This window comes from Heptranchias perlo, chromosome 18, assembly GCF_035084215.1.
Source record: "Heptranchias perlo isolate sHepPer1 chromosome 18, sHepPer1.hap1, whole genome shotgun sequence".
In the NCBI taxonomy this organism is placed as follows: Eukaryota; Metazoa; Chordata; class Chondrichthyes; order Hexanchiformes; family Hexanchidae; genus Heptranchias; species Heptranchias perlo.
Window position 1 is genome coordinate 55,888,699 of NC_090342.1, and position 27,990 is coordinate 55,916,688.

Here is a 27,990-nt window from a genome sequence, read left to right on the forward strand (position 1 = left end):
GTCCAGATTGCAATATTTACAGTAAGAGTTCAATTTCACAAATCATGGTTGGGCAACTCGTCAAAGCTTCATTGGCAGCACCTCCTAAACCCCAATCTCCACCACCTAGAAGGTCAAGGGCAGCAGGCACATGGGAACAACACCGCCTGCACGTTCCCCTCCAACTCACACACCATCTTGTCTTGGAAATATATTGCCGAACCTTCACCACACGGGCTGCAGCGGTTAAAGAAAGCAGCTCATCACCACCTTCTCAAGGGGCAACTAGGGATAGGCAAAAAATGCCGGCGATGCCTACATCCCAAAGAATGAACAAAAAATATCAGTGTGGTGGCTGCAATGTTCAGGGTCACTGTTTGGTAATTGGCGCACCTATAAAGCCAGAACGTTAACCTCTTCAGCTGGCGCAGTATCAAATGCCCAGTGCTGTTTGAGCACTCTTCACTGCATGTCTGCTGATGGGTGTGCTGATTGGGAAGAGTCTGGAAAGATTTAAGCTCTCGAGCTTTGAGCTGCACCCACAGCCAATGAAGGTGAACCTGCCATGTTTTGTTGAACTGCAGCAAGGAAGGCCCATTTGTTTTATTGCCTGCCGCTGGTCTCACTCTGGCCACTAAGAGCGCAGCATGGGGAGGGGTCGCCATTGCAGGGAGGGGTCGCCATTGCAGCGACTGTCACACTGATCCCTGCTGATGTAATGACATCACAGCACAGCGGCACCTCTGTGTGTACAACCCCTGGCACACGCTTTGCTGCTAGTTCGGAAGCAGTGTGACCACAGTATACGTTTGGGAGACTAGCACTCTTTGCCCACTCGCCTAACACGCAGCCTCTAAGTGTAGAACGGCCATTCATTTTACATTTGTGCTTTGAGCTAATCGGCAGCATAGCAGTGAATTAAAGTGCACGGCCTGGTGTAAAGCTTGCTCTGGTCGTTTATAGGCTGTTGGTATAAAGCAGAGGTGTGACACTTGAATAACAGCTGGTGTTACTGGGCTAAGAAGCGATAAACTACACTCTGCTCCTTGTGGGCTGCCTTTGTTGTGCTTTTATCACTTTGAAACAAAGCTAGATTACACACCAAAGCTTTGTCATAAGTCAGATCCTTCATTTGCCTTATTTTTCCCACTGCGATACTTGTGCGGTTTGGAGTGTCACTGAGACAGCTGGGTGCATCTCCCACAGTCAGCACTCCCATTATAAACACACGTCTTCCCGGCCCGTCCCGCTGCTGGAACCGGTGCCTCGCGGCCCGTCCCGCTGCTGGAACCGGTGCCTCGCGGCCCGTCCCGCTGCTGGAACCGGTGCCTCGCGGCCCGTCCCGCTGCTGGAACCGGTGCCTCGCGGCCCGTCCCGCTGCTGGAACCGGTGCCTCGCGGCCCGTCCCGCTGCGCACATGGAGCTGAATCCATACATTTGAAACCGGGTCATTGCAGAGCTTAGAAAGTTCAGCTATCATACACACGTGTCATGTAACGACTCTACAATTCTCTTCTGAAACCTCTCCACCTCCCTCTCCTTCTTTAAGACTCTCCTTTGACCAAGGTCGCCCCTCCTATTATCTTTCTATGACTCGTTGTTTGTATACTTTCTGTGAAGCGCCTTGGGATATTTTTGCCTGTTGAAGGCGCTCTATAAATACAAGGAGTTGTTGAAACAGACAGATCACTGAATCAATGCAAGGGGAGCATATTTCTGCCACCACGCAGAAGCTGTGTCGTTATCCTTTGAGGCTACTGGCACTGCTTTAAAAGCAACAGTCTAGAAATTGGCCTGTGTGGTATTACCATATGAACATTAAACCTATTCATAGGACCTTGCTTTGTCCACTCTTTTGAAGAGCTAACCTGTTCAGAATGAGAGTTGATGTCTCTATTCACCAACATCAATGTGCCAATGTACACAGTCATTTCTAGGCTTATATTTATATCCTTCACTCTGAATCCTTTTCAGCTGGGACTGTCTGACTGGAGTGCATTTTCAGACATCCAATAGAACTGTATATTTTAACACTAGGTCACTATTATATATTTACATAAGTACTAGTGTCACAGTATGAATTCGTGTAGTTCTGAGTTACTGAAGTGAAGTAGGAAGAAGTGATGGGGACTAGGGGGTGTGTCAACTCTCACAGTTAACGGCATCGAGACTTTGCTCCCCCCCAGCCCTTCCAGTTCATGCCTGCCTGCAGCGGAAGTCACTGATGTGAGTAAAGTGTTGGTCCATCCAGTCTTCCAACAGGCGCCCTGTGAGGGGAGCAGGGGAGGACAGTGCACGTTAATCATTTTGGACTCTCTTCCCCCAGGTGCTGAGAAAGCATAAGTGCCCTTTAGGTGGCGGATAAACATTCGTCTTCCTGTGGTCAGATTGAGCACTTTTGGGTCCTCATGAGGAGGAAAGTGGGCCAGCATGTCAAACTTTGCACTAAAGCCAGTAAAAGAAATGGATGAGGGTTGTTTGGTTTTGTTTTCCCAGATATATCTAATTTCATTTTGAGACCCTTTCCAATGCATCAAATTACACCATTTAGTTATAAATTGTAAGTACCCATGGTATAGGCGTATAATGAGACGGATTGACTAAGTAGTAAAACTGAATGATCTTGTTTCTCTCTAAACCTGACCAAATTCTGATGTTATTCCTCTGGTGTGTATCTCCTCACACACCAAAGGCACAGGTGATGCAATGACCATCAGCATACATGTTGGTGGCAGAACAAAACCTGGCCACAGATGGAATCGAGGTCACATTAAAATCTAAGACTGCATGTACTCTAGTTCCATACTGGGACCTAATCCTGGACGGTTGTGGGTTCAAGTACCATTCCAGAGGCTTGAGCACAAAATCCAGGCTGACACTCCAGTGCAGTACCGAGGGAGTGCTGCACTGTCGGAGGTGTCATCTTTCGGATGAGACGTTCAATCGATCCCATGGCACTATTCAAAGAAGAGCTGGGGAGTTCTCCCCGGTGTCCTGGCCAATATTTAAAACAGATTATATAGCCATTATCACATTGCAGTTTGTGGGACCTTGCTGTGTGCAAATTGGCTGCCACGTTTCGTACACTTCAAAAGTACTTCATTGGCTGTAAAGCGCTTTGGGACATCCTGAGGTTGCAAAAGACATTATAGAAAGGCAAGTCTTTTTCTCTTACTGGGATCTGATGTTGAGGGTTATAGCAACTGTACAGTGCTGAAGCTCTAACCTATGACCGAGAAGGACCGTTCTCTTCATTGTTTGTTTCTTCTTTGGCACTTGCATCGAATCCCCTTGGACTTGAAAGGAGAACCATGGGTTTTTGCACTGCCTCCGATGGCAGCCTATGGAACGTGTAGGCCCTGGGCAAGGCAGCAGGAGTGCCGGCAGAGAGCAAGTTGCCGATGCCAAATAAGGTGAAGCCAGCCACATTTAGGTGTGAGTTTACGGTTAAGTACTGATTGGGTCGGCCTCCCCCGGTATTGAAATCTTTGTCCTGATCGTTTCCATTTAAGTCTGGCGAGGTGCAGTAAGTGAGTTGCAGCTGGCTTTTCCATCCAGTCCATTTGTTTTAAGGAGAGACTGGTTCAGTTCGGTCACACATTGATTTCTATTTCACTCCATTCCCCCTGTCCGGTTTCAGTCGGTGCAAACTGTGCTTTGTGTTGCTTTCAGGGAGAAGAAGCCCATTGGTTGGGACACGGATATGTCCTGGTTAACGGGGGAGGTGCTGCAGGTGGAGGTGCTGGAGCACGTTCCACTAACCACGCACAACTTCGTGAGTATTTAGCGCCCGCCGCAGCTTACTTGTAATGGTTGGAGGTTTGTAAGTGAGCCTATAGAGTAGTGTTCTACTTGCATGGAATTACATAGAAAGTACAGCACAGAAACAGGCCATTCGGCCCATCCAGCCTATGCCAGTGTTTATGCTCCACACAAGTTTCCTCTCTCCCTACTTCATTTCACCCTATCAGGAAGGGTGGGACTGATTAGAGCCAAAAATGCAAATCATCTTGTGGAGGCAGAGGGCATGGCTGAGGTTCTAAATGAATACTTCACATCGGTCTTCATCAGAGAAAAGGATGCTGCCATTGTAGCAGTAAAGGAGGAGATAGCGATATTGGGTAGGATAGAAACAGATAAAGAGGAGGTACTTAAAAGATTGGCAGTAATCAAAGTAGAAAAGTCACCCGGATGGGATGCATCCTAGGTTACTGAGGGAAGTAAGGGTGGAAATTGCGGAGGCTCTGGCCACAATCTTCCAATCCTCCTGAGATATGGGGATGGTGCCGGAGGACTGGAGGATGACAAATATTACACCCCTGTTCAAAAAAGGGGAGAGGGATAAACCCGGCAATTATAGGCCAGTCAGTCTAACGTCAGTAGTGGGGAATTTTTAGAGACAATAATCCGGGACAAAATAAATTGGCACTTGGAAAAGTATGGGCTAATAAATGAAAGTCAGCAAGGATTTGTTAAAGGAAAATCGTGTTTGTCTTGATTGAGTTCTTTGATAAAGTAACAGAGACGGTTGATGAGGGTAGTGCGGTTGATGTTGTGTATATGGACTTTCAAAAGGCATTTGATAAATTACCACATAATAGACTTGTTAGCAAAATTAAAGCCCATGGGATTAATGGGACACTGGCAGCATGGATACAAAATTGGCTAAGGGACAGAAATTTGACAGTAGTGCTGAATGGTTGATTTTCAGACCAGAGGGAAATATACAGTGGTGTTCCCCAGGGGTCAGTATTAGGACCACTGCTCATTTTTATATTTATTCATGACCTGGACGTGGGTTTGGAGGGAATAATTTCGAAGAAACTCGGGAATTTAGTAAACATTGTGGAGGATAGTAACAGACTTCAGGAGGAAAAGGACAGACTGGTGAAATAGGCAGACACAGGGCAGATGAAATTTAATGCAGAGAAATGTGAAGTGATGCATTTTGGTAGGAAGAATGAGGAGAGGCAATATAAACGGTACAATTTTAAAGGGGGTGCAGGAACACAGAGACCTGGGGATACACAATACAAATCTTTGAAGGTGGCAGGACAAGTTGAGAAGACTGCGTTTTAAAAAAAATGTTTCCTCATGTTGCCTCTGGCTCTTTTGCCGATCACCTTCAATCTATGTCCTCTGGTGGAAGCCTATGGGATCCTGGGCTTTATTATTAGAGGTATAGAATACAAAAGCAAGGAAGTTATGCTAAACCTTTATAAAACACTAGTTAGGCCTCAGCTGGAATATAGTGTTCAATTCTGGGCACCACATTTTAGGAAGGATATTGAGGCCTTATAGAGGGTGCAGAAAAGATTTACTAGAATGGTACCAGGGATGAGAGACTTCAGTTATGTGGAGAGACTGGAGAAGCTGGGATTGTTCTCCTTCAAGTAGAGAAAGTCAAGGGAAGATTTGATAGGTGTTCAAAATCATGAACGTTTTTGATAGAGTAAACAAGGAGAAACTGTTTCCAGTGGCAGAAGGATCGGTAACCAGAGGACACAGATTTAAGATGATCAGCAAAAGGGCCAGAGGAGACATGAGGAAACATTTTTTTACACAGCGAGTTGTAATGATCTGGAATGCACTGCCTGAAAGGGTGGTGGAAGCAGATTCATTAGTAAATTTCAAAAGAGAATTGGATAAATACTTGAAGAGAAAAAATTTACATTGCTCTTTCAAAGAGCTGACAAAGGCACGATGGGCCGAATTGCCGCCTCCTGTGCTGTACCTACTATGATATCCTTCTATTCCTTTCTTCCTCATGTACTTATCGAGCTTCCCCTTAAATGCATCTATGCTATTCGCCTCAAACACTCCATGTGGTAGCAAGTTCCACATTTTAACCACTCTGGGTAAAGAAATTTCTATTGAATTCCCTATTGGATTTATCAGTGACTATCTTATATTTATCGCCCCTAGTTCTGGTCTCCCCCACAAGTGGAAACACTGTCTCCACGTCTACCCTATTAAACCCTGTCATAATCTTAAAGATGTATTTTGTCACATTCCTCCTCAGTATTAACTGTACTCCCCAATTTGGTGTCGCCCGCAAATTTTGAAATTGCACTTCTGATTCCCGAGTCCAAATCGTTTCAACCTATAGTATCTGCACCGACCAGCTGTGGCACTGTGTCCTAGGGCCCTGCTGATATCAGATGGGGCGACTTCTAGCTGAGATGGCGGTGGAGCTACAGCCTCGGTGCCACTGCTGGTTTCTCTGGACGCCTGAGCCTGTCACACTCCATCCTACATGGCAACCTCTGGCGCTGATTGTATGTTGTGAAGCTGGATGTAGGTGTGCTGATCTCCCTGACTCTGCAGTGTGTTGCCTGTCCCTAGTCAGCCTGTTGAAGGGTGAATATGGAGGCCTAAATTTTGTGCCACCTCTGGACCCAGAAAAATTTGTTTCTTGGGCACCAGCGGAGGCCTGGTGTTTGCCTCCTTCCCACCAGCTGGCAACGGTGGGAGTACCATGCAAAGGTTAAAGGGAGATTTAATGGAGGTGTTCAAAATCATGAAGGGTTTTGATAGAGTAAAGAAGGAGAAACTGTTTCCAGTGACAGAAGGGTCGGTAACCAGAGGACACAGATTTAAGGTGATCTGCAAAAGAACCAGAGGGGAAATGCAGAAATAATTTCACATAGTGAGTTGTAATGATCTGGAATGCGCTGCCTGAAAGGGTGTCGGAAGCAGATTCAATAGTAACTTTCAAAAGGGAATTGAATAAATACTTGAAGGGAAAAGAATTTACAGGGCTATGGGGAAAGAGCAGGGGAGTGGCACTAATTGGCTAGATCTACCAAAGAGCCAGCACAGGCATGATGGGCTGAGTGGCCACCTTCTGTACTGTATCATACTATGATCTTTGAACCTGTCTTTGCACTCTGCCCCTCTCAGCTGAACAATGGGCATTTCATCATCTGAAGCAGCAAACCAATCATCTGATTGGCTGCATCCAGAACAAAAGGTCACCGCCCGTCACTGACCCCAATGACAGCACCGTTGGATTTCTCCGATCTGGAGCTTTCCTCCTGTCAGCCCATGACTTTTATTTTTCTTCCTTCCAGGTTCGAAAGACCTTTTTCACGCTGGCGTTCTGTGATTTTTGCCGTAAACTGCTGTTCCAGGGTTTCCGGTGTCAAACATGTGGGTACAAGTTCCACCAACGCTGCAGCACAGAGGTCCCCCTCATGTGTGTCAATATTGATCAGCTTGAGTAAGTACATTGGCACTGAAAGGGAGGCAGTAGGCACCATTGGCTTCGGAAAGAATGTCTTTGAAAGTCGATGAATGAGGCCGGATTGGAGCTTGTTGAGAGCTGTGTTTGGATATTCCTTTATATTTAGACAGGTTCAAGCATAGGTCATTGGGAGCAATCAATACCATTCTGTAGCTTTCATCAGAACAACTTTAAAAATCAGGGAGGATAGCCTGGTGTTTCTGGTACTAGACTAGCAACCCAGAGGTTGAGAGTTCAAATTCCACCGGGGCAAGTTATGAACTTGAGTTCAATAAATCTGTTCATTTGTGGGCTGGCACCAGGAAAATGACCATATGAACGCAACTGGTTCACTAATGTCCTTCAGGAAGGGAACTCACCACCCAACTGGCCCATGTGTGACACTCTTAATGTGGCTGACTCAAAGTCCAGCGAAGCACATTGCCACCCAGAGCAACCAGGGATGGGCAATACAGCCTTGCCAGCATAGCATAGAACAAATAAATTTAAAATAAAAACAGGTCACTGGCTACAATCTTTACCTCGGATGAATGTGAATGCAGATTGCTCAAGGACTCAGTCTGGGAATTGCATTTTGGAGGACCAAATTAAAGAATGCTTATTCTGCCAGTGTCCTCTTTTGTCTTTAAAGATAATGTTGTCCCCTTCTGCTCGCTGTTGCACTGTGTGTCACCAGGCCTATTTTGCAGGATGTTTTACTTCGTCAGTGGTGCTATATAAATGCAAATTGTTGTTGGCACAAATACACAATAGGAAAAGACACTGACGGAAGTATGAGTTCATGTACGATGCGTTTCTTGTGTGATGCTTCTATATTATCACCTCACGTTGTTGATACCCGCAACGACTGAACTGTAAATGATCTCTACGTTCCCCTAAACACAGCCCTCTCCAGAAACAAACCAGATTTGGAATCACACAATCTGTACTTGTATTCCTCCACAGTTCGGATGAACATGGAATGGAAAACTCACACTCTCACCATTGCAACTTGCTGAAGTCTAGAAGGGATTTCTTTATTGTGCCAGACATGGACACTAGACAGGGCTGAGCTAGCCACTCGTGCAGCAGAGTGTGTTGGTTTTGTTAATGTGGCAAAAAGAAAAGATGAACTGGTGCAGTAGTGCTGAGATTTGCCAATGAGAGGTTATTCATTGCTCACTGCTAATTCTCTTCCTGTTCCCTCAGTTCTCCTGCCTTATTGGTGCTTTTTCTTTCTCTGTCTTCCTCCAGTTTGCTAATTGTTTCCCGAATCTATGAGAACCATCCCATTACACAAGATACACAAGGAACTCCACCCGGCTCAGGGACGTATCCATCAGTCCCGCCCTCCGACTCCACAGGGTAAGTCCTTCGCAGGAGGCACTCTCTCTCTCCTCTCTCTGTTCTGTTCTCCTCCCCCCCCCACCCCACCCCACCCATCCCCGGTTGTGTGCTCCCCTTACCTAATGTGTGTGGCTCTTCAGTTCCCTTTGCCGGTCCTGCGACCGTTCCATCGGCTGTGAGCTGGATCACAGTGAGCATCTGGCCAATTCACCAGAGTGATTCCCATCAGTGGTTGGTCAGCACCTCTTGGAGTAGCTGATCCTGGATCCTGGATCACAATAGCTGGGCCCGAGGATGTTATCACTCCTGTTCCCTCCCTCTCCATCCCACACGGAAGTCCAACGCCATTGAGGCTCGAGCAGAAGACAGTGCTTCTAGTGCCCCTGCCAACCATTCCCTGGAATCAGAGACCACAGATGCTGCTGCTTCTAACCTGCTGGAGTCTCGATGTTACTGACTCTTAACTTGCCCATGTGAGTCTCTCCCTGAGTCCTGCTCCTGACGAGGGGAGGGGGCGAGAACGAGCGGAAGGGAGGGTGGGAAATCGATGATGAAAGCGAGCGGGTGGGAGACGTGAGGGGAGGAAGAAAGGCTGAAGGGGCACAAGGAGATGAGACTGAAGGCGAAGAAGAGGCTGAAGCAGGGAGGAGGGAGTGAGCAACTGAAGTGGGGGAGGAGCAGAGAGAGACTGGGAGATGTTAAGCTCGCACAATCCAAGGATTCCAAGAAATGCACGTTAGTCTGAGAGTTGGACGTGGCATCTGAACATAATTATGCCCGACTCTCAAATGATTTAATTCGTTACAGCCCACTTAGTGTCACGAAGATTTGGTCCAGTGTTCCAAACGTTGGGGCATCACCTGCTTACCGAGTAGCTGCTCAGTGGCCTGTGGTAATAAGTAGACATGTGACTTCCCACGGAGCCACGCTGTGCAAGAAATGCCAGCAATGTCTACACTTACCACAGGCAACGTGATTTGCTGCCAGAGGCCATGGAAATGCCAGCCTGAGCACTAAATCACGTGTCCCAGTGCTGTGCCGTACAGAAGGTCCCGAGATTGATTCCTGGTCTCTGCTTGTGAGCCGCGATGCTGTGACCCGTCTCGTCACACCCGGCCTCATGAGTGAACAGTCAGCCAGAGATCAGTCGTCTTTGTAATGTCTGCCTCCACCAGTTGAATAGCCTAGTGGTACTCACTGTCCAGAATGGTAGCTTGGTTGAGGTACCGGGGTGGGGGAGGGCAACTGGTCCCCATGGAATCATATCCCAGCATGAGTCAGGAAGAGAGGGCAGAAAATGATGGAAAAAATGGAAAATTCACACTGCAGTTGAGAACACGAATATATCGGCAGGTTGGATTTTGTCTTTGCAGGTCCCTATCTCACCCAACCGCCTCCCCAACAAAGTCGATTCCAATCCCACAGCCTTTCAGACCTGGGGAAGAAGATCAACGGAATCAGTTTGGGCAACGGGACCGATCATCCTCCGCACCAAACGTACACCTCAACACCATCGAGCAGGTCAATATTGACGTAAGTATCCTTACACCACCCCAACACTTGCTATTGGCTATTTAAAGGTAGAGGAAGGGGCGGTGATCTCAGGCCAATCATTTTATGTTGTGGCCCGTGTCAGAAGGTCATGAGTTTAAATTCCAGAGACGTGAGTCCCTAACCCAGGCTGACAGTCCAGTGCAGTACCGAGGGAGTGCTGCACTGCCAGAGTTGCCGTGTTTCAGATGAGACTTTCAACCGATACCCCATCTGCCCCCTCAGGTGCTAATCGAAGAAAAGCAGGAGAATTCCTGATGCTAATCGAAGAAAAGCAGGAGAATTCTTCCCAGGCAAAAGCAAAATACGAACAGGAGTGGGAACCATGGTTGGTTCTCCTTTCCCCTCTTCCTCCCAAACCCAAGTGCCAATTGTATTTCCCCTTATCAATGGTCCCAGCTGGAGGCAGCTAGATTGGCACATGTGATGGATCCTGGGACCTTTCTGGTCTCCATGGCTCATTTACTTAATCAGCTGAGCTGTGAATTTTATACCTTACAAGTCTCTGGTGGAGAGGGGGGGATTCCTAGGTCCCCTCCAACCCTCTGAGGCCCCCCTCCTGCTGTTAGAGGTAAACATTGCTGTTGTGACAGAAAATCCCCCCCCCAACCTTCGGCGATAACCCAACTTCACCCAGGAGTCCTCGAAAGTATTAATCCAGGTGATGAGGCAGCTAACCTTTTCTCCTTCTCCCCTAGGGTCTGATCCGAGATCAGGGTCTACAGCGCAGTGATGGAGGTAAGAGCATGTTGTGTAATGTCCTGATCCCCCAAATGTTGCGAGTTTCTTGAGTGGAGATTTTAAGGAAGCAGATCAAGATTTTCTTGACTTGTGTGCTTTTTGATCCCCTTTATACTAGGCAGTGCATCTATTTTTTACGTGAATTCTGTGCTCCTCGAGGTGAGGAATTAGTGCTGGGGTAATGGAACTCTACCCAGGTTGAGGAGAGTTAAATGCAGAGTAAGGCCCTCTTCAGCTCTGCCCTGGCAATGTTTCTCGGAAGGCCCACTCTACTGTGTATCAGTGTGGCTCTTAACAGTTCCTATACCAGCCCTCCTGTGTGCCCCCTGAGTGAGATTGCCAATTTGGTGCTGGAGAGTAGTTTTATGTTGTGGGCCTGTGCCCAACAGAGAGCTCCAGTGGGACCCGCCCAAGCTCACCACACACTGCGGGTAGAGGAGACTCTTATCCCCGCAGTCTGGGCTGGATTTGAAACCGGGGTCAAAGGTGAAAGGCCAGTGTCTGACCCACTACGTCACCCAGCTCTGCTTATGGTTTAGGTTTTAATTCAGTTCTCCCATTGAAGGCTGCCAACTGCAATCCCCTGTTAATGGAGTGTTATTTTTTGATCAAAAGCTAGAGTGATGTCAATCAATTTGTTGGAGGAGTACTGAAATAGTCACTCAATGAAAGCCTTTTCAGACCGTAGGATAATGGAAGAGATACTAATGTAAAAGTAAAAAGGCAGTCATGAAGCCATTGTCTGGCTTGCTGTAATGGCCTTTAGCCTCCCTACAATAATGAGATAAAATTCAAAGTGTAACCACTTCTGGTATCTATCTGACTTATATGATCATTTTTTTTTTGTTGCCAATTTTATCCCCTTGCTCCCCCTTCACCCCAGAAGTTGTTGACTTCTTGCTGGAGAGCGACTTGGCCTCTTACTTCACCCCAAGTATTCTTCATGTTTGAGTCTAGGTATGGGTCGGTAGACTTTCGACCACAGAGAGCATCACACCTGAGCTCGGAATTGCCTCGTCGGTTGTCTGCACGCTCACTTTCCAGCAGGAGTCCCTGGATAGTGATGAGAAGCAGGAGCCGTAGTTGATGTTTTTTTTTAATTTGCCTCCCCCCCTCCCCGCCCCCCCCCCCCCCCCCAACTGCTTTCCTGGGTTGTGATCAGCTAGCTCAGCACAGACCAGGGATCAAAGCAGTAAGAATCCTGGTCAGTGTGGCTCAGCTGCTCACTCGATAAACCAGCAGCGCTGTCGGGGATCATTTAGAATAATTTCAAGCTGTGTCTTCTGTCTTGAATCGATGTGAATAAAAGATGTGGTGCTCTGTTGTATGATCTAAACCTCAGGATTAAACCTGGCGGTTTTACTTGTTGAAGTGACGCGCTTCAGTTCCCAGCACTTTTCTGTACCGCCAGCTCCAGTGAAGCTTGCGGAGCATACAAGTGGACCTGCAGCCAGTGCTGTAGTGTGCGAGTGAGGAGACAGTGTAGAATATAGGGGGGAAAATCGCAGCTCAGTCTTTATCTTTTAATGCTGTGATGCTCTTAATTCCACAACTGCCAGCACCATTCCTCCACCCCAGGGTTATACAGCTCAAAGTGCTCTCCCAGGCTCAGCTCCAGTTTGGAATGACAATCTGTAACCTATCGCTGGCAGTTCTTCACATTTCAAGAGGGCAGAGCGGAAAAACCTTACACTTGCCCACCGTTAGACTTCACTGAAATCTTAGAGAGCGTATTTTAGAGGCTGCATATCTGCTGATGAAGGAAAGGATTAGAGAGATGAACTTTGCTGGACAGCTGGATATCCCCACTGTCACTTCCTCATTTTCACAGATAACCTCAAAACTAGAACGAGGTGTTTTCATGATTTTCCTGGAGAAAGTGGGCCACTGGTGAGCTGTTCTTCTCCCATATGGCTATCCCATTGAGTTTAGCCATCTCGACACAGACTGAGGGTGGTCTGTATTGGCTCAGTTACATTGCCTTTACCAGCTGAGGCACTGGGAGAGCCGAGACTGTTCCTCGGACTGTTAACCACAGTGTGAGGTGGCACTCTCAGTACCTTTGCTACTTTGAATTGGTTTAAGGCGATTGTCGGAAGCTGCGATAAAACCTAGTCGGCCCCAGTCTTGCATTGTTCTGCTGCTGAGATACTGTGAAATTAGCAGGAATTGCAATAGCAATAAAAATGAATTTTACCTCTTTATTTTTCAAAAAAAAGTAAAGAATTATAAGGAGCGTCTTAAAGGAGGAGGGAGAGGTTTGGGGGGGGGGAATTCCAGAGCTTAGGGCCTAGGCAGCTGAAGGCACGGCCACCAGTGGTGGAGCGATTAAAATCAGGGGTGCGCAAGAAGCAAGAATTGGAAGATTAATCTCCATTTAAGCACACGGTTCCTTTATGGCAACGTGTAGTGTGCACTAAAATGGTGCCGGACCTTCTCAAACTGAGCATAACCCCTACATATCAGTGATGGCCCAGTTGTTGCACTGCTTCTAAAAAGGCTATGATCACTGTCCACTTGTATGTTTCCAAGACAGTTTATAAAGGAGGGTCTTGGCTATCGGGGGTATATTGGGAACCAGTGTGTCGACATAAGAACTTTGGTCTCTGCTCTTTGATTAGAAAGAATTGTTGATGGACATGCACTGTACGAAACAGGGGAAGATCCCTCAGCAGAAACCCTACTATAGTAACATGAGGCTTCCTTTTGCCCTCTTGTATATATTTTTTTCTCTATCCAGTAGGAAAGAACCCTACTTGCAGGGATTTTTTTGTTCCCACTCCTTTACTCCTTTTCTTTTCTCTTCCCGCAGCCCCCTTGACGCAGCCGGTCAGGTGCCTCAGGAAGTACCGCTCCCGGACTCCCAGCCCTTTGTTGCAATCTTACCCCAATGACATTGTCTTTGATTTTGAGCCTGGTCCCGTATTCAGAGGTACTTGGGCACCTCTCCTCGCTTACCCACCTGTGCACGCTCCCTCACACACATTTACATTGCACCGCACCGGTATTATCTCACTGCTGCTTCTCCACCTGAGATCCACATTCACTCCACGGACCCATTATGTAGAGGAACTGTGGAACAGGCAGCTTGATCAGAAGCAGTATTGGGCCGAGGCCTGGCAAATAAAGGTTTCCCCTCCCCTAGTAAAACCAGTGAACAATTCCAATACCATCCAGGGCTTGACGCATCAGAGTGCTTCTCTCCCACTGACCATCTATTATATTTTATGGGACTATATAAGGGAATAAAGGCTCGGCATCCTCAGCTATAAGGCTGCACAAGGGGGAGCAAGTCGATTGTAGTCAAAGATAGTGGACATGTGACAGAATTAAAAAGGATATATGTCCCAAGATCAATGATGTAAGGACATTTGATTTGCATTTTTATCTGAACATGCTGAAAGTCAGAAGGTTTTAAGACAATTTCAGATTTGCCACACTGCACGGTTTTACAATGACTTGCCTTTACATCGCACCTTTAACATGGAGCAACGTCCCACGGAGGGGGAGATGAAAGGGAGCAGGTGCCGAGCCCTGGTGGGAGAGTCAGGAGAGGTGAGTGTAAGCTTGTAACGGTGGAGAGAGAGGAGAGGCGGAGGGGTTTAGGGATGAGGCAGCGGAAGGCTCTGCTGTCAATCAAGGGGGAGGGCTGCACAGAAAGCTAGAGTCGGAAGACCAGAGGGTGCGGAGGGGGCGTGATGCTGGAGAACAGTCGGTGCACCTTGTGTATTCAGTCAGTAGTTACAAGTATATTTATAATTCACGTGGTCCGATATGATATATTTACATACAAGTGGCTTTTCCCTTCCATTCTTCAATTTGGCTGCACAGACAGATTCACAGCAATTGGTGCAGGTAAACATTTGATATTGCTGCTGCAAAAATCACGACTGATAACCCAGCACTGACCCGAATTACTGGTAAAATTACTTGGCAGAGAAACAGTGTGTATTACACATTTTAAAACGATTGCAGCAACAGATCCATTACTGAGTGCAGTAAGGTGGTCATGTAAGAAAGGGAAAGAGGTCCTTTAGACTAATTTATACCCAAAGACGAAAATTTGAATTTGACCAATTGGGAGTTTAATTTCCTTTGCTGGTGTTAAATTCCCCTCTGTGCTCTTTAGCATTCATTAACCCATTGAAAGTAGACAGGCTAGTGGATGCATTGAATATGGTGGACAATGCACTAAACGAGCACACAGGAACTTAAACCCCCTTGTAGGTGAAATAGTTGTAGCCTGTAAAATTCTAGCCGGAATTTGAACAATGCAACATTGTAGTTTAACAAACATTCCAGCTTCTCATGACTGTGGGCAAGCTGTAAATGCACCATTTTTTATAAGGGTTTCTTTGCCCATCTGGTCAAGTGCTGGTATTGACAAAGTCTTGGGCACGTCATGGAAGAGGTTTTGGCATTGGTCTAATTGCCAAAGAACCAACTTGGCACCTTGGGCAGCAGCTTTGGACATAGAGTCTATCCGTGCTGTATGACTCTATGTCCAAAGCTGCTGCCCAAGGTGCCAAGTTGGTTCTTTGGCAATTAGACCAATGCCAAAACCTCTTCCATGACGTGCCCAAGACTTTGTCAATACCAGCACTTTTGGGAAAAGCTAACTAGAAATGTAGGACGAAACATTGGGCTTATGGTATTAGGGCTGCAGTCAGTGTTTGAATTGGACAGGAGTCGTGGAGCGTTGGCACTCCAGTTGGACCCGACAGAAGGCATCCAAGCTGGGGAACACCATTGGTGATGGTAGTAGATGGCACCAGCCTATATTTTATTAAATACTCAGTCATATCCCACTTATAAAGTGCGTTAAAGACATTATCATTGTACCAACCCTTTGTCTGCTTTTATATACCGTACATTGATTTGGAAAAGTAGCCCTGATGGTGAGGGCACTGGGCTTCTTCCTCTGACCTGTAGGAAGGGTGAAGGTCCTGTCTCTCTGCTGTTTAAAACTGAAGAAAATTAGTTTGGGAAGCCCTATATCCAATTCATACCGGGCGTGAGTGCACCAGAGCAGACTGATGTCAGTTTGTGACTGGCCCCTTAAAAGGAATCTCTGAAGTCAGCTCTGACCCACCAACAAAGGTGATTAAAAACAAAGTACTTCTGTGGCACCTGTCTGAAGGAAGGCAAAATGGAGTTGCCCCAGTCTCCAAATACTTAATCAGATCTTCCTGGTACTCAGCCGCCTTGCCGAGTCGGTACACCTTACGTTGGTAAGTGAACTTTCAACCTATCCACCATTCCGAAGGTGGGCTTGTCATGTAAAGTTATTCTGCAGTTTGGCTGCAAAACCTTTGGCAAGGCCTGACCAATCTCCAGCTCGGAGTAGAGTTGTATGTGCTTTTAAAAGGTCTATACCAAGTGGGGTGGGATGGGATAAGGTGTAGAGATTAGAGAGGATAATAGTTACACTGCTTAAAAAACACACGCAGGGATTTCATTGAGTTACAGGAAGGTCCACTCAGCCAAGTGCAGTTGGACAAGGGCTTTGAAGCTGAGTTATACACCTGGCTGGATATTAGATAGTCTGCCTCATCCTATAGAAAACAGAGATTCTTGAGGCTAATATCACATGTATAATTGCCAATTTGTTTGCTCCCTGTTTCATAGCCCCAATTGTTGTTTTATGGGTCCTTAAGAATAGAACCTAGAATAGCATTATGTTTCACCACAGATATATAAACAATAGATATTCTGATTTTAGTTCTGCACAATTCCTGAATACTTAGAATTTCTGTGAACAACAACTTGCATTTATATAATGCCTTCAACGTAGGAAAACATCCCATGGTTAACTTCATGTGGAGTGCATGTACCACCATGGGCCTGCTGGCTCAGTATTAGATTTGATCAACTCAGTTTTACAGTCTCCCATCATCAGATGTGCCACCTTAGAGCTAACTCCACCCCAAAGAAACCCTGAATATCACTTTCCTTTTTCTTGCTTCCCCTTCCACGCACCCCAGGATAATTCCCATCACTAGTCATCATTAGACAACAGCAACAATAAAACTTGCATTTATATAGAACCTTTAATGTAAGAAAACGTCCCAAGGTGCTTCACAGGAGCACATCCATCTCGGCCTCCTCCCGATATCCCCACCATCACAGAAGCCAGTCTTCAGCCAATTCGATTCACTCCACATGATATCAAGAAACGGCTGAGTGCACTGGATACAGCAAAAGCTATGGGCCCCGACAACATCCCGGCTGTAGTGCTGAAGGCTTGTGCTCCAGAACTAGCTGCGCCTCTAGCCAAGCTGTTCCAGTACAGCTACAACACTGGCATCTACCCGTCAATGTGGAAAATTGCCCAGGTATGTCCTGTCCACAAAAAGCAGGACAAATCCAATCTGGCCAATTACCGCCCCATCAGTCTACTCTCAATCAGCAGCAAAGTGATGGAAGGTGTCATCGACAGTGCTATCAAGCGGCACTTACTCACCAATAACCTGCCCACCGATGCTCAGTTTGGGTTCCGCCAGGACCACTCGGCTTCAGACCTCATTACAGCCTTGGTCCAAACATGGACAAAACAGCTGAATTCCAGAGGTGAGGTGAGAGTGACTGCCCTTGACATCAAGGCAGCATTTGACCTAGTGTGGCACCAAGGAGCCCTAGTAAAATTGAAGTCAATGGGAATCAGGGGGAAAACTCTCCAGTGGCTGGAGTCATACCTAGCACAAAGGAAGATGGTAGTGGTTGTTGGAGGCCAATCATCTCAGCCCCAGGACATTGCTGCAGGAGTTCCTCAGGGCAGTGTCCTCGGCCCAACCATCTTCAGCTGCTTCATCAATGACCTTCCCTCCATCATAAGGTCAGAAATGGGGATGTTCACTGATGATTGCACAGTGTTCAGTTCCATTCGCAACCCCTCAAATAATGAAACAGTCCGAGCCTGCATGCAGCAAGACCTGGACAACATCCAGGCTTGGGCTGATAAGTGGCAAGTAACATTCGCGCCAGATAAGTGCCAGGCAATGAGTATCTCCAACAAGAGAGAGTCTAACCGCCTCCCCTTGACATTCAATGGCATTACCATCGCCGAACCCCCCCACCATCAACATCCTGGGGGTCACCATTGACCAGAAACTTAACTGGACCAGCCATATAAATACTGTGGCTACAAGAGCAGGTCAGAGGCTGGGTATTCTGCGACGAGTGACTCACCTCCTGACTCCCCAAAGCCTTTCCACCATCTACAAGGCACAAGTCAGGAGTGTGATGGAATACTCTCCACTTGCTTGGATGAGTGCAGCTTCAACAACACTCAAGAAGCTCGACACCATCCAAGATAAAGCAGCCCGCTTGATTGGCACCCCATCCACCACCCTAAGCATTCACTCCCTTCACCACCGGCGCACAGTGGCTGCAGTGTGTACCATCCACAGGATGCACTGCAGCAACTCGCCAAGGCTTCTTCAACAGCACCTCCCAAACCCGCGACCTCTACCATCTAGAAGGACAAGGGCAGCAGGCGCATGGGAACAACACCACCTGCACGTTCCCCTCCAAGTCACACGGTATCCCGACTTGGAAATATATCGCCGTTCCTTCATCGTCGCTGGGTCAAAATCCTGGAACTCCCTTCCTAACAGCACTGTGGGAGAACCTTCACCACACTGACTGCAGCGGTTCAAGAAGGCGGCTCACCACCACCTTCTCAAGGGCAATTAGGGATGGGCAATAAATGCCGGCCTCGCCAGCGACGCCCACATCCCATGAACGAATAAAAAAACAATCAGACAAAATAAAAATAGAAAATGCTGGAAATACTCAGGCAGCATCTTTTGAAAGTGTTTGCTGGTGATGTTGGGGAAGGTTTAAACTAGAATGGCAGGGGGATGGGAGTAAAGTTGAGCAAGAGAGGTGAAGACCCAGGGGAAATTTACAATACAAATAGTGCAAACAGTTGTTCAAGAACAAGTAAAAGGGAAAAGCATAGAGCAGCAGAAAGAAAGTGTACTTTAGACACTACAGATAAAGTGAAAACTAGAAGGTGTAAGGCAATTAACCCAACTTCAAAGCGGAAGGTCAGGCTAGGGTGTGTGGCCCAACTAAGAGTTCTATGTACAAATGCACGGAGTATAAGGAATAAATTAAATGAACTACAGGTACAAATTCAAATTGGAGGCTATGACATGATAGTTATTACTGAGACATGGCTGCAGGATGGTCAGGATTGGGAACTAAATATACCGGGTTATAAGGTCTACAGGAGAGATAGGGAAAATGGAAGAGAGGGAGGAGTAGCCTTAGTGAATAGAGATTAAATCAATTCAATGATAAAGGAAGACATAACGAGAGGTAAGCAGCCAACAGAGACCTTAAGGGTTGAATTGAGAAATAGGAAAGGATCTAAGACTATAGTGGGAGTTGTGTATAGCACTCCTGGTAGCAGCTCTGAAGTGCTAGATTGTATAAATGCAGAGATTAGACAAGCGTGTAACAAAGGCATAGTGGTCTTAATGGGGGACTTTAACCTTCACATAGATTGGGGAAAGCAGACTAGCAACTATCAGAAAGGTAGTGAATTTCTTGAGTGTGTCCGGGATAGTTTTCTACAGCAGTATGTCCTAGAGGCAACAAGGGGGCAAGCCATACTAGATTTAGTAATGAGTAATGAACCAGATTTAGTTAACAGCTTAACTGTGCGTGAACTTCTATCCAATAGCGATCATAACATGATCGACTTCAATGTAGTGTTTGAAAGGGAAAAAAGTGAATCAGCTGCTAAGATTCTAGACTTGGGGAAGGCCGACTTCAATGGGATGAGACAGAGACTGTCCACAGTAAACTGGGCAAATCTGTTAATGGGTAAAACGACTGATGATCAGTGGGAAATGTTTAAAGAAACATTTAACGAGATACAGAACCGGTTTATACCCCTGAGGGGCCAGAACTCTACTTGCCAAAAAAAACAGCCATGGACAGCTAAAGAGGTAAGGGACAGTATAAGATATAAGGAAAGGGCATACAAAAAGGCAAAAAATGGCACAGATCCTGGCGAATGGGAAAGATGCAAAGATCAACAAAGGGTCACAAAACAGATAGTAAGAGCTACAAAAGGGGAGTATGATAAGAAACTTGCAAGGGATATCAAAACCAATACGAAGAACTTTTATAGTTAAATTAGGAAAAAAAAGAGGGTGGTCAGGAGCAGTGTTGGCCCCTTAAAAACTGCAAGTGGGGATATTGTCATTGCCAATGGGGAAATGGTGGACATGTTGAATAATTACTTTGCGTCAGTATTTACAGTAGAAAAAGAGGATAGCATGCCGGAAATCCCAAGAAAACTAATATTGAATCGGGGACAGGGACTCGATAAAATTAACATAAGTAAAGCAACAGTAATGAAGAAAATAATAGCACGAAAGAGTGACAAATCCCCAGGACCAGATGGTTTCCATCCCAGGGTTTTAAAGGAAGTAGGTGAGCACATTGCAGATGCCCTATCTATAATCTTTCAAAGTTCTCTAAATTCAGGAACTGTCCCTCTAGATTGGAAAATTGCACATGTCACTCCGCTTTTTAAGAAAGGAGAGAGAGGGAAACCAGGGAATTATAGACCAGTTAGCCTAACATCTGTTGTGGGGAAAACGCTGGAGTCTATAAATTAAGGATAGGGTGACAGAACACCTTGAGAATTTTCAATTAATCAGGGAGAGCCCGCATGGATTTGTGAAAGGTAGGTCGTGCCTGACAAATCTGATTGAATTTTTTGAAGAGGTGACTAAAGTAGTGGACAGGGGAATGTCAATGGATGTTATTTATATGGACTTCCAGAAGGCATTTGATAAGGTCCCACATAAGAGACTGTTAGCTAAGTTAGAAGCCCATGGAATCGAGGGAAAAGTACGGACTTGGTTAGGAAGTTGGCTGAGCGAAAGGCGACAGAGAGTAGGGATAATGGGTAGGTACTCACATTGGCAGGATGTGACTAGTGGAGTCCCGCAGGGATCTGTCTTGGGGCCTCAATTATTCACAATATTTATTAACGACTTAGATGAAGGCATAGAAAGTCTCATATCTAAGTTTGCCGATGACACAAAGATTGGTGGCATTGTAAGCAGTGTAGATGGAAACATAAAATTACAAAGGGATATTGATAGATTAGGTGAATGGGCAAAACTGTGGCAGATGGAATTCAATGTAGACAAATGTGAGCTCATCCACTTTGGATCAAAAAAGGATAGAACAGGTCGCTTTCTAAATGGTAAAACGTTAAAAACAGTGGATGTCATGAACAGGTGCAGAAAATCATCAATAAGGCTAATAGAATGTTGGCCTTTATATCTAGAGGACTGGAGTACAAGGAGGCAGAAATTATGCTGCAGCTATACAAAACCCTGGTTAGACCGCACCTGGAGCACTGTGAGCAGTTCTGGGCACCGCACCTTCGGAAGGACATATTGGCCTTGGAGGGAGTGCAGCGTAGGTTTACTAGAATGATATCCGGACTTCAAGGGTTAAGTTACGAGGAGAGATTGCACAAATTGGGGTTGTGTTCTCTGGAGTTTCGAAGGTTAAGGGGTGATCTGATCGAAGTTTATAAGATATTAAGGGGAACGGATAGGGTGGATAGAGAGAAACTATTTCCGCTGGTTGGGGATTTTAGGAGTAGGGGGCACAGTCTAAAAATTAGAGCCAGACCTTTCAGGAGTGAGATTAGAAAACATTTCTTCACACAAAGGGTGGTAGAAGTTTGGAACTCTCTTCCGCAAACGGCAATTGATACTAGCTCAATTGCTAAATTTGAATCTGAGATAGATAGCTTTTTGGCAACCAAAGGTGTTAAGGGATATGGGCCAAAGGCAGGTATATGGAGTTAGATCACAGATCAGCCATGATCTTATCAAATGGCGGAGCAGGCACGAGGGGCTGAATGGCCTACTCCTGTTCCTATGTTCCTAAACGGAGTTAATGTTTCAGGTCGATGACCGTGCCAAAGGAGGAGACATTAGGAAGGTCTTAAAGGCCGATGGAGAGATTTAGGGAGGAAATTCCAGAGCCTAGAGTCTAGGCAGCTGAAGGCACGGCCACCAGTGGTGGGGCGAAGCGTACGGGAGATGTGCAAGAGGCCAGAGTCGGAGGAGCACAGAGATCTCGGAGGGTTGCAGGGCTGGAGGAGGTTACTGAGATAGGGAGGGGCGAGACAATGGAGGGATTTGAACACGAGGATGAAAATTTTAATTTGGAAGCGTTTTAGGGTCCAGCAGGCAATGTTGGTGAGCGGGCACAGGGTGATGGGTGAGCGGGCCTGGGTGTGAGTTAGGATAATATCAGCAGAGTTTTGGAGGAGCTCAAGCTTATAGAAGGTTGAAGATGGGAGGCCAACCAGGAGAACATTGGAACAATCGAGTCTTGAGGTAACAAAAGCATGGATGAGAGTTTCAGCAGAAGATGGGCTGAAGCAGGGGCGGAGACAGGCGATATTACAACTGGCCAGTGCGCGTTTGACCCTGGGAGGGCAAGAGGAACCCATGAGCTGCAAAGCTCCTCATAAAATGTCCAGACGCTATAAGGAGGTGGCACATCCGTAAGTCTTAAAATTCATTTCACCTACTTCCATCTAATTTCTATCCCTGGTTCACTCGACTGATTCCCGGGATGAGGGGGTTATCTTATGAGGAAAGGTTGGACAAGTTGGGCCTGTGTATGCCTGGAGTTTAGAAGAAAGAAAGGTGATCTTATTGAAACATATAAGATCCTGAGGGGACTAGAAGGGGTAGATGCTGAGAGGATGTTTCTCCTTGTGGGGGTGACTGGAACTAGGGGCCACAGTTTAAAAATAAGGGGTCTCCCATTTAAGACGGAGATGAGGGGAAACTTTTTGTCTGAGGGTCATGAGTCTGTGGAACTCCCTTCCCCAGAGAGCAATGGAGGCAGGGTCATTGAATATTTTTAAAGCTAGTTAGATAGATTCCTGATTAACAAGGGAGTCAAAGGTTATAGTAGGTAGACGGGAAAGTAGGGTTGAGGTCACAATCAGATCACCCATGATCTTATCAAATGGCAGAGCAGGCTCGAGGGGCCAAATGGCCTACTGCTGCTCTTAATTTGTATGTTCGTATAGTGGAAACATCCTGTTCTCGGTTATTGTCTGACTGCCTGTCCAATGTCGAGCTGTGAATGATCCAGAACTCCCATTAACTAAACAATGGCTGGACCAAAGTCATCCCGCTTAGTTCTCACCAGAAGCTCCAATCTCTCACCCCCTCCAATTCCGTCCCCCTCGTCCTTGGGCCGAACTCAGTGTTGAACAGCCTTGAAGTCCTACTCAACCTTGAGCTGAGTTTCAAACCCCACATCCAGTCCATCACCTGGACCAGCTAAGCCCATCTCCGAAATGTCTCCAGTTTCTGTCGTTACATCAGCCCAACTGCTGCTGAACCCCCTCATCCACACCGTTGTCATTTCCGGGCTTGACTTTCCCAACTCCTTCCCTGTAGGCCTCCCGAGCTCCACTCTGCACTAACTCCAATCCACCCAGAACTCTGCGTCCACTTCTCACGAAGCCCTCTGCCCTACATTGGTCGGACATCCTTCAGCCTGCATGCCCCCACACTCTGCAGCTCTCACCCTAACCATGTCACCTTATTACTTGACCATAAGAAACTTCCATACAGCCTTGCTCTTGGACAACATGCATGGTCATCTCCTCTAACCACCTCCCAGTTCCTGCTTGTGGCTGATCTTTGGGACGTTTGCTACACTGAAGGTGCCATATAAATGGATGTAGTTATCAGAAGGGCCCTCCGTGTTTGTGGGGTGCGGCCTGCTGAAGTATCTTTTGCCCGTTAGATGCAGCCAACTTTTGATGTAGTCCAGATGTTGTCATTATTTTGTCTTTCATGATCATTATTGGCTCAGCAGGGCATGGTAGTGCCTTCCCTGCTCAATGCGTATCCTTGGGTGTAGGTTATTATTATCTGATAAAGTTGGTGTGAAGTTGTATGTTTCGTGCCCATGCTGACTTTATCAGCAGCTATAATTTCACCCCCTGTTTACACTAAAGCGGCTTTGACTTTGACTGGTTGCAGCTCTCCCCTAAATAGCTGAAGAGTGGGGAATGCTGTTGCGGTGTCCTGTACGTAGCATTGCTCCACCGTTCTTTAGGTGTCTGTTTTAACAAATGATTCACAGCTTAGGCTCAGTAGCAATATTAGTTGGGTGCAGCACCTGTATTGATGGAATTTAACTACCTGTAGATCTGCCCTCCCCACTCCCTTTCCTCATGCTCCATCATTACATGGTCAGGATTGGAGGATTATTGAACTGAACGAGCAGATTTGCATTTGTATAGCACCTTTCACAATATCAGCATGTCCCAAAGTTCTTCACAAGCTTGTCACGTACTTTGAAGTGCAGTCACTGTTGTAACTGCTTGGGATTGGGGCCTTCAACAGGAAGTTAACACGCAGCAGCGGCCCTGGTGGCAGGGGAAAGCAGGAGGTGAGGTGGGAGGAGAACCTGAGGGGGAAGCATTCCTGTACGGTCAGTGGGGGGAGTGAAGTGAAGATCACTGCTGTATGCGACTTTATGCACTTAGCCCAATCTGGGGGGAGAAAAGGATCACATTCAGCTTTCTCGAAGCCTACGATCAATATACTGCTTCTGGTCAGCACCTCGTGTCCTTGTCAAACACATTCCTGCACTGTTTTAGAATTTAGAGTCACTCCTTAAGTTTAGTGAGAGAGACCGTGTGCCTTTTCCCTGGGTTATCAAACTGCTCATTAACGCAAAATATCGGTCCTAAAACAATCGTTTTGGCAAAAAGAATTTTTCACTATCATTTTGAAGACAAGTTACCTTTCTTAAACTAAATACAGGATTGACTTTCACTGAAGTGGTTTTGATGTGCAGCCTGAGCCAGTTTGAAAGGCACACAGTTTCCATGATGTGCTATTTCTTTTGTTCTGTATTCTGTGCATTTGGGGGCGGGGGGAGAAAGATTTTTTTTTTCCAAAAATTCTCTTAACTCCACTCCCTCACCAAAATTGACTCCCTTTTCAGAGCAAGTTATCACGAAGGGTTCTCTGAGACTGATGTGCAACACAAAAAGGTGCTGAGATTGTGCCCGAAACATACTTAACTCTAAGCTAACGTGCTTACTTTAGTCACCATGAGTGATGAAAATTTGTTTATACTTATGTGGAAGGTTAATGAATAGGCCAGTGCATAGTTAGTCATGGGCTTTCCCCCCTGAAGGTGCTGACACTTGCTGGGGTACAGTACCATGGGTGCTGACACTTGCTGGGGTACAGTATCATGGGTGCTGACACTTGCTGGGGTACAGTACCATGGGTGCTGACACTTGCTGGGGTACAGTACCATGGGTGCTGACACTTGCTGGGGTACAGTACCATGGGTGCTGACTCTTGCTGGGGTACAGTACCATGGGTGCTGACTCTTGCTGGGGTACAGTACCCATGGATGCTGACTCTTGCTGGGGTACAGTACCATGGGTGCTGACTCTTGCTGGGGTACAGTACCATGGGTGCTGACTCTTGCTGGGGTACAGTACCCATGGATGCTGACTCTTGCTGGGGTACAGTACCATGGGTGCTGACTCTTGCTGGGGTACAGTACCATGGGGGCTGACTCTTGCTGGGGTACAGTACCATGGGGGCTGACTCTTGCTGGGGTACAGTACCATGGGGGCTGACTGCCCTCTGTGCTCTGAGGCTTTTCATCATGTCTGAGCTCAGCAAGCGATTGTACTGTGGGATCTTCACATCTGAGCCCAATCCTGCCCCTCTCTTTCCAACAGGCTGTTGGATAATGATCAGAAGTGGGGGAAGGAAAGATGCCCGGGAGCATTTTTTTTACTCCTTTTTAGCTTGGGTGCGCTGAGGCCAATTGTTCCCCAACCAAGATACAGGGCAGATTGGGAAATGAAGCTGGTGCCTTCAGATCTGTGTGGCTTTTCATACAGACTGTCTCAGCTGGGAGGTTGGAGAAGTGAAACAAGCTGCAGCCTCGCCCAGAATCTCACTAATGCAGCGTGGGGAATAGTGGATCAATTTCCTTGACTGTTTTTGAACCCTTTCCTATGTGAGACTGTCCGCTGTATGAAGGCATCCTCTGTAGCAGCCTGAGCATGAAACCTCCGTTAAGTAAGCGCAATATTTGCAGCCATCGACCATATAATCCCCCTAAAATTAACCCCCTCTAGTTATGAAGGGGGTTTGGTTTCTGTCCTACTGTTTCAAGGCCACCAATATATTTAACTCCAGCTACTCCACTGAGTCTAATTTTTTTGCTCCAATCTAAAGTAGGCACGAAGGCTTGAAGAGTTTGAACTACGCACCAACCCCGGCCCCACACTAGCAGCTTGCCTAGTGCACAGGGTCAGTGACAGAGGGGCCGAGGTGCTTTTTACGTTGCTGCGAAGCTGACTTACTGCAACATGAACGAGAAATTTCCAGTTGAGGACTATAACTTCACGCTTCTCTCTTTCTCTTCCCCCCCCCCCCCTCCCCCCCCATCCCCCTCTCAATCAAAGATACAGCATTGGTTATGTGCATGGTCACTCCTTATTTTAGGAGCCACTTTGGCTGCGAGGTCATTCACCAGTGTCGTACCCTGCATGGGCTGTCCAACTTTATTGCTTAGCTCCTCGCCTTTTAAAGATGACCGGTTGCTGTAGTAATGATTCTGCTTTCTCTCCTATTTCTTGATTCCTCTCTACCCACTCCCATCACAATTTTTATTTAAAAAAAATTGTAAGCAGGGTCCACATCGGGGCTTTCTGCCACTCCGCCTGCTTCACTGCCCGGATCTCTGAGCAGCGTCAAAACCTTGCAGAAGTCGCCTGGGACCCAGCCGCGAGAGAGAAAATCGTCATCATCCGAGGACCGGAATAAGATGGTAAGTAGAGAGAGAGATGGGCCTCTCCCTCCCTCATACTGCCTTGTGCGAGGGCGATGGGAGGTGGGGGGTTCTGTACATGGGTCAGAGGGAGAATCTTGGCAGTAAAAGGGCGCTATAACTGGCTGCAAGCTTCCCTGGGCAAGGGAGGGAAGGAAGAAGGGATCGGCCAGGGTTCCCTCTCCCGGTCGCGCTCCGGCAGTGCGCATGCGTGGATTATTTGATAGGAAAAGGGTTAGGTTTTGGTGGGAGGGAGGGGGGGTGTGCAATGCCTCCTGTGGTGGAATAGCCTGACCGCTCGCTGCTGAGCTCTTACATGAAGAATGGCCAGTTAGGCAAATTACTGGAGGGAGATGGGCGCCTGTGGAGCGGTACTGTGGCATGATCTAGAGCCTTCAGGACAGGAAGGGGGAAACTGTTGCATCATTTTGTCATATACCCACTGTAACTGTGCTGGTGGGCACTCCGCTAATGCTGCTGTTGATATGCCTACTGGGAATTGCCTGAGTCTGGCTCAGAATGGCTCTCTCCAGTTTCATCCTGCACTCTGACAGTACAGGACGTGGAGCTGACCACACTATGCCAAGGTGTTCCCCGATTACAGAGCTGACTGAATAGAAAATATTTAATATAGAATTTTGAAAATTGTTGTTTTAAGTGACGTTATCTCCATTTTAGTATTCTTGCACAGTCCTTAGTGTGGGCCCATCATCCAATTAGGAGAGAGATTGCTGGTTTACTTTAATTGGGAATTATATACAACACTGTCTAGGGTAAAGGCTCAGCTGGCCTTTAAGGGCTTTGTCCATAGTAAAGGGGGTGTCTGACAACACAGCAATCTTCCCCTGGGGCTGCTCTTTTAATTTTTGCTCGAACAGGTCAAGCTCCATTAGAGCGGCTCGATGTGGTCTGGGATCTTTTGTTTCTCGGAGTCTCTTGATTGAAGCCTTCATCCTGCTCAGTTGAGCATGGTTCTGGGTTCTCTTCTTCCCCCTTGACAGTGCCTCATTATGAAATTCCCCTTCATCAAGGAACTGTTGGTTATCCACATGGCAGTTTTGACCCACCTGTTACAATCCTTGGCTTCCAAGGCCCCATCAGTGCCGGGGCTGGCCACCATCAGTGCCGGGGCTGGCCACTGCAGCACAGTCTTGTTTGGTCTGCTTCATCTAGTGTTGGAATTCTGGAGGAGATCACTGATCTTTCTGATTCAGTAAGAGAACGTGCACTGGTTCCAGGTGTCACTCAAGACCTCT

General features: G+C 46.9%; 1 protein-coding gene across 2 annotated transcripts in view; it reads left to right on the forward strand.

Annotated features, from left to right (window-relative positions):
* The window catches only part of braf (B-Raf proto-oncogene, serine/threonine kinase), a 108,246-nt gene that overhangs the window by 44,659 nt on the left and 35,597 nt on the right, over nt 1–27,990 (forward strand). Inside the window, exons 5-11 of one of the 2 annotated variants that reach the window (XM_067999936.1) lie at nt 3,652–3,754; nt 7,053–7,201; nt 8,459–8,569; nt 9,925–10,084; nt 10,801–10,840; nt 13,656–13,775; nt 26,598–26,734. In XM_067999936.1, the coding sequence (XP_067856037.1) occupies nt 3,652–3,754; nt 7,053–7,201; nt 8,459–8,569; nt 9,925–10,084; nt 10,801–10,840; nt 13,656–13,775; nt 26,598–26,734 (820 nt within the window). The remainder of the gene's footprint in view (nt 1–3,651; nt 3,755–7,052; nt 7,202–8,458; nt 8,570–9,924; nt 10,085–10,800; nt 10,841–13,655; nt 13,776–26,597; nt 26,735–27,990) is intronic. The other variant, XM_067999935.1, reaches the window with a different exon arrangement.